The 18,042-nt window shown below is 42.3% G+C and overlaps 1 protein-coding gene across 1 annotated transcript in view; it reads left to right on the top strand.

The window, feature by feature from the left end:
• Positions 1-18,042, top strand: part of GABRR3 (gamma-aminobutyric acid (GABA) A receptor, rho 3) — a 61,948-nt gene that overhangs the window by 32,632 nt on the left and 11,274 nt on the right. Inside the window, exons 3-6 of the mRNA XM_015413026.1 lie at positions 4,559-4,626; positions 7,809-8,032; positions 11,600-11,682; positions 14,353-14,493. Of these exons, the coding sequence (XP_015268512.1) occupies positions 4,559-4,626; positions 7,809-8,032; positions 11,600-11,682; positions 14,353-14,493 (516 nt within the window). The remainder of the gene's footprint in view (positions 1-4,558; positions 4,627-7,808; positions 8,033-11,599; positions 11,683-14,352; positions 14,494-18,042) is intronic.

Below are 18,042 nucleotides of genomic sequence, written 5' to 3' on the forward strand. Positions count from 1 at the left end.
GGTTACTTGTATTTGCCCTCTGCTCTTCCCCAGTAGCATATTGGACACCTTCCGACCTGAGGGGCTCATACAAGCTTATACCTTGAATAAAACTTTTCTGGTCTTAAAGGTGCCATTGGATTTGAATGGCTAGTAGCCACTGATAGACTTATCCTTCATGAATTTATCTAATCCCCCTTTAAAGTAGTTTATTCCTGTGGCCATCATGACATCCTCTGGCAGAAAGTTCCACATTTTAATCACTCTCTGTGTAAAGCAGCATTTCCTTTTGTCCATCCTGAACCTACTGCCCATCAGCTTCCTTGGATGCACTTGAGGTCTAGCCTTCCTTCCTTCCTTCCTTCCTTCCTTCCTTCCTTCCTTCCTTCCTTCCTTCCTTCCTTCTGCCGTCATATCTTTTAGCCTTTTGATACTGTCCATGGGGTTTTCTTGGCAAAAATACTGTACATGTACTTAAAGCCAACTGGTTAAGAAAATTTATATACACATTGATATCTAGAAAAGTATTTTGGTTCCAATGACAGGTGAATTTTATGGTTTCTTGTAATTAATTAATCTACATTAAAAAGGCTTCAACACTGCACATCTTTATAGATAAGAAACACATCATCTATATACCTCTTATAGAGGAAAATGAACTGGCCAAACTAGGGGCAAAGGGGCTGCCATGGCAACCTCCTTCACCTGGAAAAAGAATTAATCTTTATAGTGAAAATAATTTTTCTCCAGGACTATGTCCATTAACGGCAATTAAAAATGCGTGGGAATTTCTTGATTTTGCCAAGACTCTAAAAACTGCTCTATTACAGCTCTAGCCTCCTTGTGAGGTATGTTTGTATACAGGGATACCATGTCCATGGTAACCAGGATGGCAATTTGACAAATTACAAGTCTCTCTATTTTTATTATAAAATCTTTGGTATCTTTCACATAAGACCTGGCTTTATTAACAAATGGTTTTAAAAAGATGTCTAAATATTGAGACAATGGTTCCTTATTCCCACCGTGAGTCTTTGTTTGTCTCTGATTCAGTATAAGGCAGCTTCATATGCTCACGTGTTTTCTATGTGGGCCTAGCCTTTGGGTCAAACTATGCATCACATGCAAATGCATTTAAATAAGTAGCCCAGGTACTTTTTATAAAATTAAATGTCCTCGAGTGCAGGAAAGCAGCAGAGAGAAGCAACATGTAACTCTTCCAGCACTGCACTTTTCTTTCTTCTCAATTGCCAATGTTTGGAAGCCATTTCTTCTTCTTCTTTTTTTTTGCACAATATATTTATTGGGTTTTTACAATATAATCCTGTCTCATTCACATACATCAAATCAACAAGAATACACGTACATTTTTTCAATTCAATATTCCCTTTCCAACAACACAGAAATATCAACCATATTACCAAGATAGATACATAAATATCCTATTATTATTCTCCATCTTGCTATCCAAACTGAGTTGCGTATAAGAGATAGAAAATTTCATATAGGCTGCGGTCACATGGAACAGAAGCCACACAAGTGAGACGGAAAACAGGCGGAGTTTCCGGGCGCGATCTCACCAGCACATCTGGGAAGCGTAGCACTCCCGTGGCACAACCGAGGCTTCCAGCTGAAACTGCGTGGCAAAAAACTAGTACCTCGGAGGTACTAGTTTCCGGAAACTGCGGGGCAAGGGCGGGCGTCTGATCGCGTTTCCGGTGGCATCCGGCGCCCGCCCATGTCCCCTTGCAAATAAGGTGGGTTTTTTTGTCCACGTCTCTGTGGATGCGCACACGCACCCAACAGAGCATGCGCATTTGTCGTGTACACACACACAAAAAAAAACAGTTTGCCGCGGCGCGTGCTTCTTCGTTGCACGCCGGCTTGTCCTGTGATCAGCACCTCTCCCTTGCCATGGAACCTCCACGGTACCTCCACAGGACCTCCACGGGAGGTCTGATCGAGTAACTGCGCAGTAGTTTGCCCCAGGGCAAACAGCCACGCTTCTCCCCCGCAGTTTCCTGCCCGTGTGGCCGGGGCCATAGTTATCCTTTGGAGTACAATACTACCCTTTATAACCAATGAGAACATATTGGCAATATTAAGACATACTAGTATTCTGTAAGCACTTATTTCAGATATGAACAACATGGTTTAAAGTCAAATTTATTCACTTTTTAATTATTTATTACTCTCTTTTTATTTATTATTATTATTTTTTAAATTTTCATTACCTCTTTATCTCTTATTCGTTGACTACCCCTTTCCATAGTAATCTATCTTTATTTTACTTCTCATTACTGTTACATCCATCATCTAATTAAGAAGCTATCCAATCTGTGACGATCTTACTCTTCTTGCTACCGAGCTTCTCCATACTACCATATACCAGCAAATACAAACATGTTTAAATAAATAACATCCATAAAGCGTTTTATAAATTATTTTAGATTTTACCTTACCAATTCATGTCCCCTCCAATAATTCATTTTTGTTAAATATCCTATAAATACCCAAAATCCCATTAAATCACTAAATTTCCCATCATAATTTTATAATAAACTCAAACCATAAAATACCAAAAGACATAAATACAGAAAAACCCCTATAGATACTTAGTTATATTCTAATTCATTATTTCCTCCCATCATGTATCATCCAGTCCTAATATCTTTCTATAGGTCTTAATTTTTCTCCTAAATCCCAACAGTCTACTCTTTAATCTGCAATACTAATTTATTCCTCCTTCAATACTTCGTTTTTATTATTACCAATCTTCATTATGATCTTATTAACATCCAATAGCACACTAAGTCCTTGTCTGGGTTAAACATCCTGTTATCCTATTCAGTTCACACAAACACCAAAAATAAACCAATTTATGTTATACAAAATTAAATAATAATTTTCCGGGTCATTATTCTATCTAATCCTATCTTTAAGTGTACAGCATTCGTTCTATCTTTCTAAATAGCTTCATCTTTCTCTTACACATCAGCAATCTGCTATCCCGCTTCAACCTATCCACATGCCTCCGATCTTTATGTCTTCTCAGCTTCCCCAATTTCTCCTTACTGTTACTCAACCATTCCCTTTCCCTTCTTTTGCTAGTCTCTTTAAATTTCCAAGCCCTTCTTTTCCTTCTCTTGATCCTCTTGATCCTCTTTACTCCTTCTCTTCCATTCCTTTTCCTCCTCTCATTGTCATTAGGTAGTCCTGTCTTAATCCATATCAGTTCTTTTCCCTTTAAGTCCTTTCCAGTTCTTTTATTTAACAAATAGTCCCTTTCTTGCATATGCTCCAGTTCCTTTTCTTCAGCATCCACACACTTCTCTTTTTGCCACTCCTCTGATATCTCCTTCATATTGGGCCCATCTGCTTCCTCCGTCTTTCCAAACTCCCTCTGGACTTTATCTAATTTTGTCACTATTTTCTCGCATTTCTCTTTGCACTCTCTTTGGATCGTCTCCCTCAATATTTCTAGCAACTGATCAATGTTCAGCTCACCCGGCTATAGAACAGTTCCATCAAGCAACGAACATGCCAACGGTTATCTTTCCTTTTCCCCACTTCAAACCGCAATACAAAGTAGGTCCCTTAGTTCTCCCGGCCGTTTTCACTTTCACGTTTGGACTCGTCCTCTTTGGGGATTTTCTTTGTGCTCCAACACAAAGGTACTCACACTTTCAATTTTCTTCTGTCTTGCCGTGTTGATAAATTCTTCATTGTAGCTTCTTTTTAGTTAAAAAGCCGGAAGGCTGCAGCTGATCCGAACATGGCGGTGGCCATGTTCTTCCTCTCCATACGGACTTGTGTCGGAGCTGTTTCTGGGCATCCCCCCACTTTGCCGAATGCGGGAGGGGCCAAAAAGAACGCCCCTTACTCCAGCCCTCACTCTGAGAGGGCTGGCCGAGCTCTCCCGGCAACCGGGAGGCTCAGGAAAATCCGTAGTCGGGTCGGGCGGCACGGAGAGAAGCCGCGGTCCGCCCGTCGCCGCACCGCGCCGGTGCAGTGGAAGCAATTTCTTATGAAGAAAAAAAAGTGCTGCCTGGTTACTGTTATATATAAGCATAAAACATATAGTTTGGTTCAGTGTGACCGATCCCCTGATACAGAACATGTTTTAAGGTCTTGAAGACAATTTCAAGAAATAGATGTAGGTCATATCTATAATTAGTATTTATGTGTCCTTAATTTTTAAAAAACTTACAGTTAACATTTATACCCTATATTGACATATGTATTGCTTTACTGTCCTTTCCCCCTTAATTAAATCAAAACAACTGTTGACCTTATAACTGTAGCTTGTTATTTAGTTTTATCTTTGCATATCTTAAAACATCTCACCATGTTACATGTTTATTTGCTGTTCAGCCTCTGTCTATAAGTTTGAACTCTACCTTCCATTCCAATGTATTTGAAAAAGTGTGCATGCGCACAAAAGCTCATACCTTGAATAAATATGTGTTGGTCTTAAAGGTGCCCCTGGACTCTAAATATGTTCTCCTGCCTCAGACCAACATGGCTGACCACCTGGCGTTGCTTGATCATCATATCTGTGTTTTCTGTTCTTTTAAAGGGTCACCAATACCAGTGGGCATTGATGTACAAATCGAAAGTATTGACAGCATTTCAGAAGTTGACATGGTAAGCTTTTCATCACCCAGCTACAGCTGTGATAATCAGAACTGCAATGATTAGGAATCACTTTTGAGTTGCAGGAGAGGAGGCACAAAGACCTGCCGTTCAAATGCTGGTATTGGATTAATATGGTTTCAGATGTAATTGCATATAGTTCCCTGTAAAGCTGACAGCTGGCTGGAGGGGGGGAGGATATCTCCTGTCCCTTTATTAGATGTTTAAAATGCCAAAATTGGTAGTTGAAGTTTATCATGACATGAGGCTAAATAGCAGAACCTGAGGCAGGCCTGTAGCTACAGTGGGGCATTTTGGGGCCTGGCCCCCCGACTTCCTGCCGAGGCCCCCAACTTCTATCCCCCAGCTCTCTGGGCCACCCAGAAGACTACCAACTCTCTGGGCTGTCCAGAGGACTCCCCACTGCCTCCCCTTCCCCAAGCACAGCTTACCTCCCTGCATAGGCAGGCAGAGTGCGAACACCGCAAAAGTGAGTTTTAAATTTATTTTATTTTATTTATGACATCAGTGCCCCCTGACTTTTTAAAAGCCCCCCCCCCCGAATTACAAAATCCTGGCTACAGGTCTGACCTGATGACTGGGCACAGCAAACCGATATTAAAAGGGCAGCAAGATGGACCAGTTGGAAAGCTGGCAATCCTATTTTTGAACATTGCTTACCCAAACACTGTGACATAGTGTGAATGGCACACTGCATTGTATGAGCCCACTAGTACTTTCATTGTCTCTTAATCATTTATATACATATGGTCACAGCTCAGTAGCAGAACACATGCCAAAAAATATCCAGCTGTCCTCACCGGAGCCAGGGCTTTTTCAGGGCACTGGCTCCAAACTGGTAGAACTTTCTGCCAAATGACGTCTGTACCCTGCAGGACCTTGTTCAGTTCCGCAGGGCCTGTAAGGCAGAGATGTTCCACCAGTCCTACGGCTGAGGACAGCAACGGTCTTCATTTAGCCTGGCCTTCGTTACCCTTGGGGTAAGGGTAATCTGGTTTTAGACACCATCTGGACTGTTTTTGCATTTGTTTTACTATTTTTAACTTATTTAAATCTATCTATGATAACATCTTTGGATGCTGTAAACTGCCCTGAGCCCCAAGTATGGGGGAGGGCAGTTTAGAGATTGAATTTATAAATAAATAAATGCTTTGCATACATGTAGTCCTAAATTCAATCCTTGGCTTCTCCAATTAAAGGCTCTTGGGAAGTACAGTATTTATTCCCATGCAAGATTAGTCCCCCCCCCCAGGTTTGCTATACAAGGAAGGAAGGAAGGAAGGAAGGAAGGAAGGAAGGAAGGAAGGAAGGAAGGAAGGAAGGGAGGGAGGGAAGGAAGGAAGGAAGGAAGGAAGGAAGGAAGGAAGGAAGGAAGGAAGGAAGGAAGGAAGGAGGTCATATATTTGCATAAAAGTGACAGTTACATCCAGTTAAAAAGTATTCTTTTTTGTGTGTATAACACTTTGGGAGAGTTCATCTTACATTCAGAGTCATCTTCCTTTTGAATAAATACAACAGGTGCTTGGAAAGCCTGTTCTGGAACTTAGGAGAGCTTTTGCCGCTCAGACTAGACAATATAGATTACATGATGGGAAATCAGATGTGTGACTGTGTCCCACTTCACAGCTTATCAGTTTCATGCTACATGAAGGTGTTTTGTGTGTAGGAAATGTGTAGCAGCCCTGGGAATTCGGGTTTTTCTGGGCTTCTCTTTTTCCTTGTTATCCTTTTTGATTGCAGTATCTTAGCACTTACACAATGCTTTCCAATGTCAAGAGTACTTTGAGTACATTAAGTTGCAATCCTATAATACCCTTGTACGGTAGGCCAGTGTTATTACCTACGGCAGATGTATGTGTGTGGAAGGGGTTAAGGTGATGCTTGCTTAGACAGAGTGGCTTGTTTAAGGTCATCTAGTAAGTTTCTTTCTTATACATGGTGATTTCTGCAGTTGCTTTGTGATGGAATTCAGTAAGAAGGGATCTTTGTGAATGGTGTTTACATTCACTGAACCTCTGCATCCTTCATGCACCTAAAATCGCACAGCCCATGAACAGTGTGCTGTGCTTACTGGGAAGCTTTATCCTTGCTCTGTCACTTTAAAAGATTGAGCTTACAACAGCGGTGTAGCAAGGGGGTGCAGGGCAACTGAACCCAATTGCTTTGAAAAGATCTCTTTGTCAGAGACAAAGGAGGCACACAGTGCATACTGGTCATAAGAATATGAACTTTAAAGGAATCAGTTCAGGGTTCTGGTATGTACGGGGGAGGGGCAGCTAGTGGAGTTGCTGATTGAGACTGAGGCCTGTGGCTATTAAGAACTCTGGAAAGGGAAACAAGCAAAGAGCAGAGGTCATTTCAGGGGGGATCGCAGGGGATCGCAGTTGCCCCGGGTGAGGTACGGGGGCAGGGCACATGACAAAGCCCCGCCCCCTGCTTCCGGCCGCCCCGCTTCCGGCCCTCATTCAGCCAGGAGGAGGCAGGAGAAGAGGGAGGGTTCCCTGCTTTTCCCCACCCCTGCCTGCCTGGGGCCAGGGAGGGCCTTCGCGGGGCTTCCTTGCACTCCCGCCGGCCTTGCAGGTCCACCGCCGGGCCCCTCATGGGGTTCGGCAGTGGAGCTGCAAGGCTGGCGGTGGCCAGGACCGTTGGGGGCGGGGTGTGTGGCCTCATGACACACTTCCGGTGATGTCAGGGGGTGTGGCCTCATGACACACTTCCGGTGATGTCAGGGGGTGTGGCATATGCTAATGAGTTATGCTAATGAGTTCCCCTAGCTCTTTTTCTACGAAACGACCCCTGGCAAAGAGGGAGTACCTGTCTTTTTATCTTTCGGAACTAATAAGAAACCAGGGAAGGGGTGGTGGTTTCATAGCGAAGCTGCAAGGGGTAGGAAGGATTGAGCTCCTTCTCTCTTCCCTTCCTGCAGCCTCAGTCCGAATCAGGGGCTCTTGAAGCTTCAGTTTTCTTTTTTAAGAAGTAGTGGGAAGAATCCCATCAAGGATCTTACATCATCTTGCCTGGGTTAGTCCTAAACTGATACAACGTAGAGTGAACTCAGCTCAAAGTCTTTAGCACTGGGTACTTTTTACAGATAGTATTATAGTGACTAATTAATACCTGGTGGATTTTTTTTAACTCCCCCTTAATTTCCTTTATATTTTCTTTACATAAAGGATTTCACAATGACTTTATACCTCAGACATTACTGGAAAGATGAGAGACTCTCATTTCCTAGTACCCGAAACAAAAGCATGACCTTCGATGGAAGACTTATAAAAAAGATCTGGGTACCTGATATATTTTTTGTGCATTCCAAAAGATCATTCATCCATGACACAACTGTAGAGAATGTTATGTTACGCGTCTACCCAGATGGCAATGTACTCTTCAGTTTGCGGTAAGTACAATGTCCTTTCCCCCCACCAGTTTCAGGAGACCAAACACAGAAGTGGGGAAGATGCCAATTAATTGTGACGTAGACTTACAAAGAACAAGCACTGGAGGTCTATTTACAAGATCCTGTGATGACAACCACAGATTTCTGCCACTGAGGGCATACCTACACAACACACCCAACATGTGTTGGGTCATGGGCAAGTGACTGGACATAGACATACATGGCAGGGGGGACACGTTAAAAAGCGCTCATTCACTTGGAGCTATGGGGAAGGAAGCACCGTGTGGAGAGAAGTTTCCATTTCCCCCCCACATACAACTTTTGCAAGCAGAAAAGGTGGGGGGAGGCTTCACCCTTTTTTCCTAGCTCTATGTGCCCTAGGAAGAACTATGGTTATATGACTGCAAATTTCACAGTTTTTGATGCATGATTTAAGAGAGCAGGGACGGGATTTCTTCTAGCAAGGCCAGAGTATTAAGCTGTTCATTCTGTAGAGTAGGATCTCCAGTAACAGGATTTTGGGGACATTGCAGGCAGGGCCGGCTCTAGGTCTTTTGGTACACTAGGTGAGGCTACCTTCTGCCCCTTAATTATGGGGTTGCCAACCTCCAGGCAGGGCCTGGAGAGAAAGAAGACTTTCTTCTCATCCTCAGCCAGTTGATAGCAAAGACAGCAGTGTGGCTCCCTGGCTTCCCAACTGGATGAAATCATGCTTAGAAATAGTAGTCAGAAATACAGCACGGGGCAAGTCAGAGACAAGCACCTCCCTGAAGAGGGTGCATGTTGCATCATTTTAGGACTCACTGTGCTGGGCTGCTCTGCTTCCAGTCAGACACAGGAGAAGCAAATTAAGGAGGGCTCTGATCTGCCTGGGTTTCTGCCTGCCCAAAAATGCACCCTGCATCCTAATTCGCTGTTCTGTTCAGCGCTCTCTCTCTCTCTTGCGCACATACATCTCCTGATGCCATTCCGGCTCCCGGAGATCAGCCCTTTAAACACGCTCTCTCTCTCTCACTCCATCCTTTCTGCTTTTCACACGCACACACACACACAGTCCGGTTTTGCACGCATGCTTGCAAAATCTGCTTTCAAGCGATACAAGTCCAGATTGCCGCCACCCCCAATAACTGACAAGACAGCCTATTTCTCCCCTAGCTTTTATCCCCGGGTAAAACCTTTCCTTCATCCTCCTGTCCTCTCCCTCTGGAGCTTGGTGATTTTTGGGCAGCAGCAGGGGCAGAGGTGGGGAGGGGGAGATCCATGGGTGTCAAAATAAAATGCAGGAAGAGGGATTCTTTCCGCCTCTTCTTCTCCCCTCCGCCCCACAAATTCTTCTTTCTCGACTGCAGGAGTAAAGGCTGGGGGTGGAGGGGAGGACACGGCAAGAGCGCAGCCCGCCCCCCTCGAGCTATCTTCCTCCCTTCCACCCTTGCCTCCGTTGCACCCCAACTGTGGGAATTTTTCCCATGTGTCATCTGCCCAATCCCAGGTACACTTTTACTCAAAAGTAAGTCCCTTTTGAAACCCAAGGGGCTGCAGGGCTGGCGAGCCCACACAAGGCGGCTGAGCGAGCCAGCCCTGATTGCAGGATTTCAGGAGGCAAGAAGTTTGAAGAATTCAAGGAAATCCATGAGAATTATGTGTGTTTTGAACAGTGGAAGGCACTATATACATCCTAAGTCTTATCATTTTTAAAAGAATGTAATGTATTTAATGTAAACTTGAATTCTCCCCTTAGTGTTTGGTCTACCACTATACTCCCACTGTAGTCAGATATTGTCATATATGGTTGATTATAAACTGTGCCTTGGTCAGACTCTAATTATGACATCTAAATGCAGACCAAACTGGGATTTAAAAATAGATATTTTACCTGGTGTGTTAACCACAATTTATACTAAGATTTGTTGTTATGCTTGAATTCACAAATCACAGTTCATTGAGCGACAACACACTTTGTGTATAGGAATGGTGCCCTCCTTGTTGAGAGGCAAAGATTAAACAAGAAGCTGTAATTCTGGGCTTATGCACAAACTGGTATCCATTTAATTTAATTTAACTTAAAATATTTATATCCCAGCTTACCTCCTCAAACCCAAACAGCAAAAGCAAACCTGACAGTTCTTATCTGTATCTGGTCCCATTGTGTGGGGTTTTTAATCTTTACCATAGTGACCATGTTCAGAATTAGATAGAAGTAAAGATATTCTATGTAACAGCACATATATTTGTGTTACTCATTGAATATATTAAGCAAACCTTTCAAGAGAATATATTATAGAAGATGAACCACTGCTTTACAACCAGAACAGCTTTTATTCTGCAAACCGCATATGTAGACATTTAATCACCAGATCAAGCTATACAAATTCAAGATAATCCTAAACATATGTGGTAGCATTTCTCATGTGATGCTAGTATAATGCTGACAGTGTCATGTGTTGACACACCTGATCTTAAACAGTCTTAGAACTGTTGTATTCCTATTTGGTTGCAGTCCTTGTATCTTTTATTCCAATTTAAGCAGCAACAGCCTTATACTTTATTGTATTGATTGTATCCCAGGCAACTCAGCCTGCCTTGTAGATAGACCGCCTGTCTAGTAGGATAGCATAAAATGATTGGAAAATTGCAGCCAAGCCTGTAGGGTAAGGAGCATTACTGTTGTACCTCTAAAGAACTGTTAGGACTAGAACTAGGAGTGTTTAGTTTGTTCCCTGCTGTCACAATTAGAGGTATTTCTTGGGATACAGATAAAGAGGTTTCCTTGGTAACAATGTCCCCTCAGGTTGCTGAGTGTTACTGCTCCCCCCCAGAAATGGTAGTCCTATAAAAGTTTCCTAGCTCGCCTTTGCCTGAGTCTTAACTGTGTCCATCCCATTGTTAGATCTGGCGCTTGTCAGAGCTTGCCTTTCTGCCTGCTGAATTTTCTCCCTTGTTCTGAAAACTCATGTTACTTTCCCCCCAACCTTCTGTCCCTAAAGCTGTCGGAGGCCAAACAATACCAAAGCATTAAATGAGAATTCATTATGTCTTTTGTCAAAGGTGGACAGTATTAATTAACAACAGTTCTGTGGTTCAACCAAGTAATGATTGCATTCCACTTTCAGCGTTGGAAACTCTGTATGAGGGGAAAGATCAAACAACTGCAGTGATGAATCAGGGGGGGAAATAGCACTATTTATTTCTAAAGACTGTGGAAAAGTGGGGAAGGGAAGTACATGATAAGAAATGGTATCTGTCATGACCATGTCTAGGCAAAGGCCAGACTTCACCTGAGCTTTTATGGTTTTATACGGGAAACCCTGTCTCTGCAGAAGCGGAGGAAAAGAGGAGGGTGTCAGAACTTCTGCCCATTTAATGCCTGAAATCCACAGCAGGCAAGAACTGCAAAGGTGTTCTTCTGTCTCCTTGGCAATGGAAGGAAGAGCACAGGTGCTCACTTTCTGCCCCAGTGGCTGAGAGTGCAGTCTCTCAATTCATCGACTTTAAGATTACACTCACAGTTTAAAGACTTTCAACAATAAAGCTTACTTCTTAATTTATGCTGTATTACCTTTTTGACAGGATAACAGTTTCAGCTATGTGCTTCATGGACTTCAGTAGGTTCCCACTAGACACTCAAAACTGCTCTCTAGAACTGGAAAGCTGTAAGTCTGTCTTGGTTTTCATACTCTATATTTACATATGTGTATTTTTAAATAGGAGGTATAAAATACATGAGAGCATTTGCCCTCTTAAGACTTTGTTGAGCTCATCAAACATTCTTGAGAAATATACTCCCAAGAACTATAGACATTTGTGAAAAGAAACAGAATAGCACTCTCTTCTCCTTAAGCAAAGAGGGAAATATATAGGACAGCAGTGAAGTTTTGTATTTTCCTTAGTTTAATTTTATGTAATTTAGAGGCCAGTAGAGGTCATTGGTTTGTATATGGGTGGAAGACTGGGATGCTGCTGTTGTGGTGGTGAGGATGGTGATATAGTAGAGTGCATAGGATAAAACAGCCAGGATGTCTTCTTTCTTTCTATCACATTTTTATCCTGCCCTTCCTCTAAGAAGCTCAGAGTGGTGTACATTGTTCCCCTTTTCTCCTTTGCTTTCACAACCACTGTGTGACGTGGATTTGAAGGACTGCCTCCTTCCATATGCTCAGGGCCGGCCCCAGCTTATTTTGCACCCTAGGCGAGGATCCCTTCTGGCGCCCCCGTGCGCCGCCCCCTCCCCCTGTGCATTGCCCCCCTCACTTGGGTGCTGCCGCCAGTGGCCAGAGGATTTCCACACCGACTGACCCACTTTGCCCGGCTGCTGCCTCACCCAGCTGCCCAGTGCCTTTCACGGCCCCGCCGGTGGAGCCTCCCACGGGCTGGCAGGTCACAGGAATGGGTTGTGCTGGGTAGGGGGGCTTTTGGTGGGGGGGCCGGGTGCAGTTTGGCGCCCCTAAGGGCCGGCCTGCTCTAGGCAAATGCCTAGTTCACCTAGTGAGCGAGCCGGCCCTGCATATGCCCCTATGTGCCAACTACAGCCATCAAGGAGTCATCTGTTGGCTATCCCTCCATTTAGGGTGGCCTGTCTGGAATTGACCAGAGCCTGGGCTTTTTCAGTTGTGGCTCTGGCTTTGTGAAATGGGTTCCCTGAAGAAATGAGGGGGGGGCCCTCCCTGGAGAACTTCAGGAGCTGCTGCGAGGCCTACCTGTTTGCCTGGGCTTTTGAGCGGGTTTGAACAGCAAGCATCTTTTAAGTGAGGAGGGGGGAAATATTTGGGGTTTGCTATTTTATTTTGGTTTTAACTGAAAATGTTTTTACCTGTTATTGTAAGCTGCCTTGAATTATGATGAAAGGCAGGATATAAATGTTTGAATAAATAAATAAATAGATTAGCATTATGGCTGAAGTGCACAGGCAGGATTTGAACCTGGTTCTTTCCAGTCCTAGTCTGTTCTGACTAGACTTGTGAGCTTCTTTTGTTATTAATTACAGTAATGATGGAAATGGGACATTTCATAATTATTGTATTTATTTATTTAAACATTTATATCCCACTTTTCCTCATAGTTTAAGATAGTAATCATAATTAAGTAAAGGTAAACATTTCCCTTGCTTGAATGCCAGTCGAATCCGACTCTAGGAGGCAGTGCTCATTTCCGTTTCCAAGCTGAAGAGCCAGCACTGTCCGAAGACATTTCCATGGTCATGTGGCCAGCATGACTAGACGCCAAAGTGCACGGAACGCTGTTACCTTCCCACCGAAGCAGTACCTACTTATCTACTTGCAATTTCTTGCTTTTGAACTGCTAGGTTGGCAGGAGCTGGGGCCAGAGACGGGAGCTCACTCTGTCACACGACACTAGGATCTCATACTGCTGAGCTACCGACCTTCTGGTTTACAACTCAGGACACTGTGCTCTTAATCATAATCAAAATGATACAAATTTCCCATCTACATATTTTATTTTTTTATTTCATGAATGCAGTCTGAATCTCAATTGGTTTTACTTTTATGAAGCAGCCAGCATTTTCCTAATGAAATGCACAGAGAGAGTACAGTTTTCCTTAGGGGGAGTGGGGAGAGAGGCTCTGGGCTTTCTTGATTGACTGAACGCTGTAGCCACTAAGACTACAAACATCTGTGTAGTATATCAATCCTGAGGGATATGGTGTGTGTGGGCGGGTAGGGCTTTGCTTTCCTCTCCCCATTGCTTACCCTGCCGTGCCCAATTTCCCCTTGCAGTGTGCACTCCCCTGCTTGTCTGCTGCTCTCTAAAACTTTCCGCCATTCGAGCAAATCTACCTCACAGTCTTTGTACTGCTACCTGCCTTATCCTCCTTGTGCCTCCAAATGCCCCTTGCCCTATCAGTCTGGCTCTTCCTCATGCTACTGTTCTTCAAGCTATGTGGCTTCAGTGGTGTTTGTGTTACTGTGGGGAATCTTTCCTATCAACTCTCCCAAGGATTTTAATGTCTGTTTGAAATTTGGCAATCTTTGGATGGAAAATCACCAAGTATGTATATGTCTTTCATTGAAACCAATGGGAAATAATAGTAAAATAATATTATAAACCATGAAACAATAACAAAAGAAACAATAATGGAACAAAACTATATGAAACAATCCAATAATTAAATAGTTCCATTTGGAATTAATATCAAAAATGAAATAAACTTGTGTGCACGAGTTCTGACTACCACTAAACAAAACACTGGCTATCCATGTTCAGAATTTTGTGTTTTCATTTCTAATGTATTGTAAGTTAAAAACCTATGTGCTTTTACTAAATACAATAGGCATGCGATCATTCATTTTTTAATCTTCTAACAGATGCATATAATGAAGAAGACTTGATGCTTTATTGGAAGCATGGCAATGAATCCCTCAGCACAGATGAGCACATCTCCCTTTCCCAATTCTTCATTGAAGAATTCAGTGCTTCTAGTGGACTTGCATTCTACAGCAGCACAGGTATAGCATCTAACCTAATCAACAGGTGACAATATCGATATCCTTACCTTCTATTAGCAAATAAGAACAGTGAGTAAAACATTTGTTATATACAAAACCCGTTCTTCAAAAGAGAATTGGTCTTCTTTCTCTACAGTGGGTTTATCTGGACTTGAACTTTTATTCATTTAGATATGTTGTACATGCATTTTTTAAACGTAAAGAGAAGACTAGTGCCAATTCAGATATGTTTCTTGTTCACACTAGTGGTTCAAGCTTGGATGAATGAACGAATATACTGTGGGGCTCCAAAGACGCCAATTGTCAGCTTAGCTATTCCTTGCCATTTCTTTGGGTGCTCCCCCCTCCCCCTCCCCGGCATATGTGGAATCCAACAAGGGGAAAACTTGTTTGGGGAAGAGCTGCAGCAAAAAAGCAGCAGTTTTGGAAAAGGTTAAATACTTTCTCCCCTCACTGCTTTCTCTCTCAACCTCCCCCTCCCGTGCTAGTTGTTACAGTTTTGCTCCCTGCATTTGTATTATATTTATATATAGTCCTTGCATATTGTCCATCTCCGGCTAAAAGGATCAAGTAGTAGTTGGTGTCAAAGGCCTCTTCCTAAGACCCTGGAGAGCTTCTGACAGTCTGAGTAGATGATGCTGACCTTGATGGACTAATGATTCAGTATGAGGCAGCTTCATGTGCATGATGATATGATAGACATATTAAAGCCTTTGGAAAATGTTATTCTCTTATATTCAGGTGGATTGTTTGCACGCTTCATAATACATGTGAGTTTTCTATACACAACAACATTTCCGTTTCTGCTTAAAACAACAATCCCTGTGAAAATACAAACTAGGACTGCCTATTTGTGGGCTTTTTGGGTAGCTGTTCTGATGGCTACTGAACAGTCTCCTGGAGGAAACTGTAAGGTCCACATCCCTTCTGCAGTTTCAGAAGGAATGTACGTCTGAAACCTTTTAGATGGCCTATCTGGATGAGTGATTTTAATACTGGTTTTGAAGGAAAACTGTTTGGCTTCTATTTTAAACATGCTATTGCTGGATATTTTACTCCTTTTTAAAGATGGATGTGTTAGGATTTTTTTATTAGTTTGCTTACCTGCCTTTACTGACATCATTATCTTATATGTAGTTTAGGGTTGCCAAATGTGCTTACCTGTCCCGGCGGGGGACTTTGGGTCGTCTCCCGGTGCGCGCCATTTGAGGGGAAAACTCTATGTTTTCCCCTCAAATGGCTATGCCCCGCCCCAGCGTGATGACGTCACAGGGAAGCGACGTGCATGCGGGGGTGGGGTTTCCCCCGGGCCCCGATTCCGCGGGAGCAGATATCGGGGATCCAAAGCGGGGGGGAATTCCACCCCCCGGGGGGAATTGGCAGCCCTAATGTAGTTTGAATTACTGTTGTCATTAGACCACTTTACTAAACTGTTTTGTTACTCTACCTGGGTCCTCGTGCCTCATTTGGTCACCTAGAAAGTACAACTGTTGGGAGAAGAAGTTATTGGGCAATTAGACCCACACCAGAGTGCTGGCAGCCAATAGAGATTCCCTGTCCCCCCACCTTTGACACAGGGTCCATCACAATTTTAGTATCTTTTGCATTTCTTCATGTATCTCTATCCAATATTTTGTTGCATGTCCACCACATATGATAGTATGTGTTCTGATAGTTCAAGCACTTCCCATTATATCTTTTATTAGTTTTTGCAATGTCTTTGGACATGATATACCATCAAAACATTTTATACCAATTCTCCGTTAATATTTGGGATTCAGTAAATTTGATTTCTTTAGTCCATACGTTTTTCCACTGGTTCATATATATACATTCTCCAAAATTTTGCATCCATTTTATCATACAATTTTACTTGCTTTGTTTCTTTGCAGTAGCATTTTATAATTTTTTCCTAATAAATTGTTCAAAGGCTGTTTTCTCTCTTAACCGACCCCCTTCTTTTGCTGTTTGTTCTTTAAGTTTAGATACCATTTGATAATATAACAACCACGAAATATTTTCCCTTCATTATAGACTTTTTGCCAGGCTTTAATGTTTCCTTTTTTCATACATTCATAAGTTATATAGCCAGTTTTATTTCTTGTGCTAGTATCGCAGTAGGCAGCAACTGGGGATGTCAATGGTGAGACAGACAGACTTATTCATAAGAACATAAGATCAGGCCAAAGGCCCATCCAGTCCAACACTCTGTGTCACACAGTGGCCAGAAATACCAGTGCCATCTGGAGGTCCACCAGTGGGGCCAGGACATTAGAAGCCCTCCCACTGATTCCATTTTTGCATTTGAACAATATTCTTAATAGTCCATCCCTCAGAATATGGTTAACATCTTGTCTTTTAATAGTTTTTAATGATTACTTAATCCATAAATAACTGTGGATTCCTTCTTTGGCGTCAGTTGTTTCCAGTTTGATGCACCTTTGGTTTGGATTTATAATCCAATCTGAGATCCAAACCAATGCAGCTAGTTAGTGGTACAATTTAACATTTGGTACCACCAAACCTCCTCTATTTTCATCCTGTAATATTTTGAATCTTATTCTCGGCTTCGTCCCATTCCACATTCCACATGTATCGTTTTCTGCCATTTTTAAAAGACTTCATCTATGTAGATTGGTAACACTTGAAACAAAAAAGTCAACTTTAGTAATATGTCTATTTTAACAGCAGAAAATCTTCCCAGCCATGAAATTTTTAAACTTTTGCATCTTTGCAAAACTTCAATAATGCTCACCCAGACTTTTTGGTAGTTATCTTTATATAAATTATATCACTTTGTCCTGTTACATAAATGCCCAAATATTTTATTGGTTGGGTTTTTTTTTTTTACTAACAATACATTCTGTTATTTTCTCTATCTCTTCTTGTTCTTCATTAGTTGCCTCTAATAACATTATCTTGGTCTTTTTAAAAATGCAATTTATATCCAAATCTGATTATTTATCCCACTGTGTATTTCAAAGAAAACTGCGGTCACACATACTAAATAATGCATTCTCAATCCACTTTCCAACTGTATTTTGCTAGTTTACACAGTAAAAATCCAGTTGGAAAGTGCACTGAAAATGGATTATTTAGTTTTGTTACTGTTATAACAACATCGTCCACATAACTTTTCATCTTATATTCTTTTTCTTCTTTTACTCCAGTGAGCCTAATATCTTGTCTGATTTTTATGGCCAATATTTCTATTGCCAGGATTAATAATAATGGTGATATTGGATAGCCTTTTTGGGTTCCTTTTGTTATCTCAATTTTCTCTGATAGGGAACCATTTACTAGAATTCTGGCTTGCTGATCAGTATAAATACTTTGCATCCAATTTAAGAATTTAGTTCCAAAGGGTGGAGTCTATGGAATTGTACCTGTCTGAGGTCCCACCCCTCCTCAAACCTCAGCCTCTCCAGGTTCCATCCCTTAAATTTCCAGGAATTTCCCACCTGGAATTGGCAACCCTATCTCCTTCCCCTGCAATGAATTTGATGTCCCCTATAAAAGCAAGTGTGCAGTTAGTTTTCCTCCTTAACT

This window comes from Gekko japonicus, unplaced genomic scaffold (assembly GCF_001447785.1).
Source record: "Gekko japonicus isolate JY-2015 unplaced genomic scaffold, Gekko_japonicus_V1.1 scaffold2497, whole genome shotgun sequence".
Taxonomy (NCBI): domain Eukaryota; kingdom Metazoa; phylum Chordata; class Lepidosauria; order Squamata; family Gekkonidae; genus Gekko; species Gekko japonicus.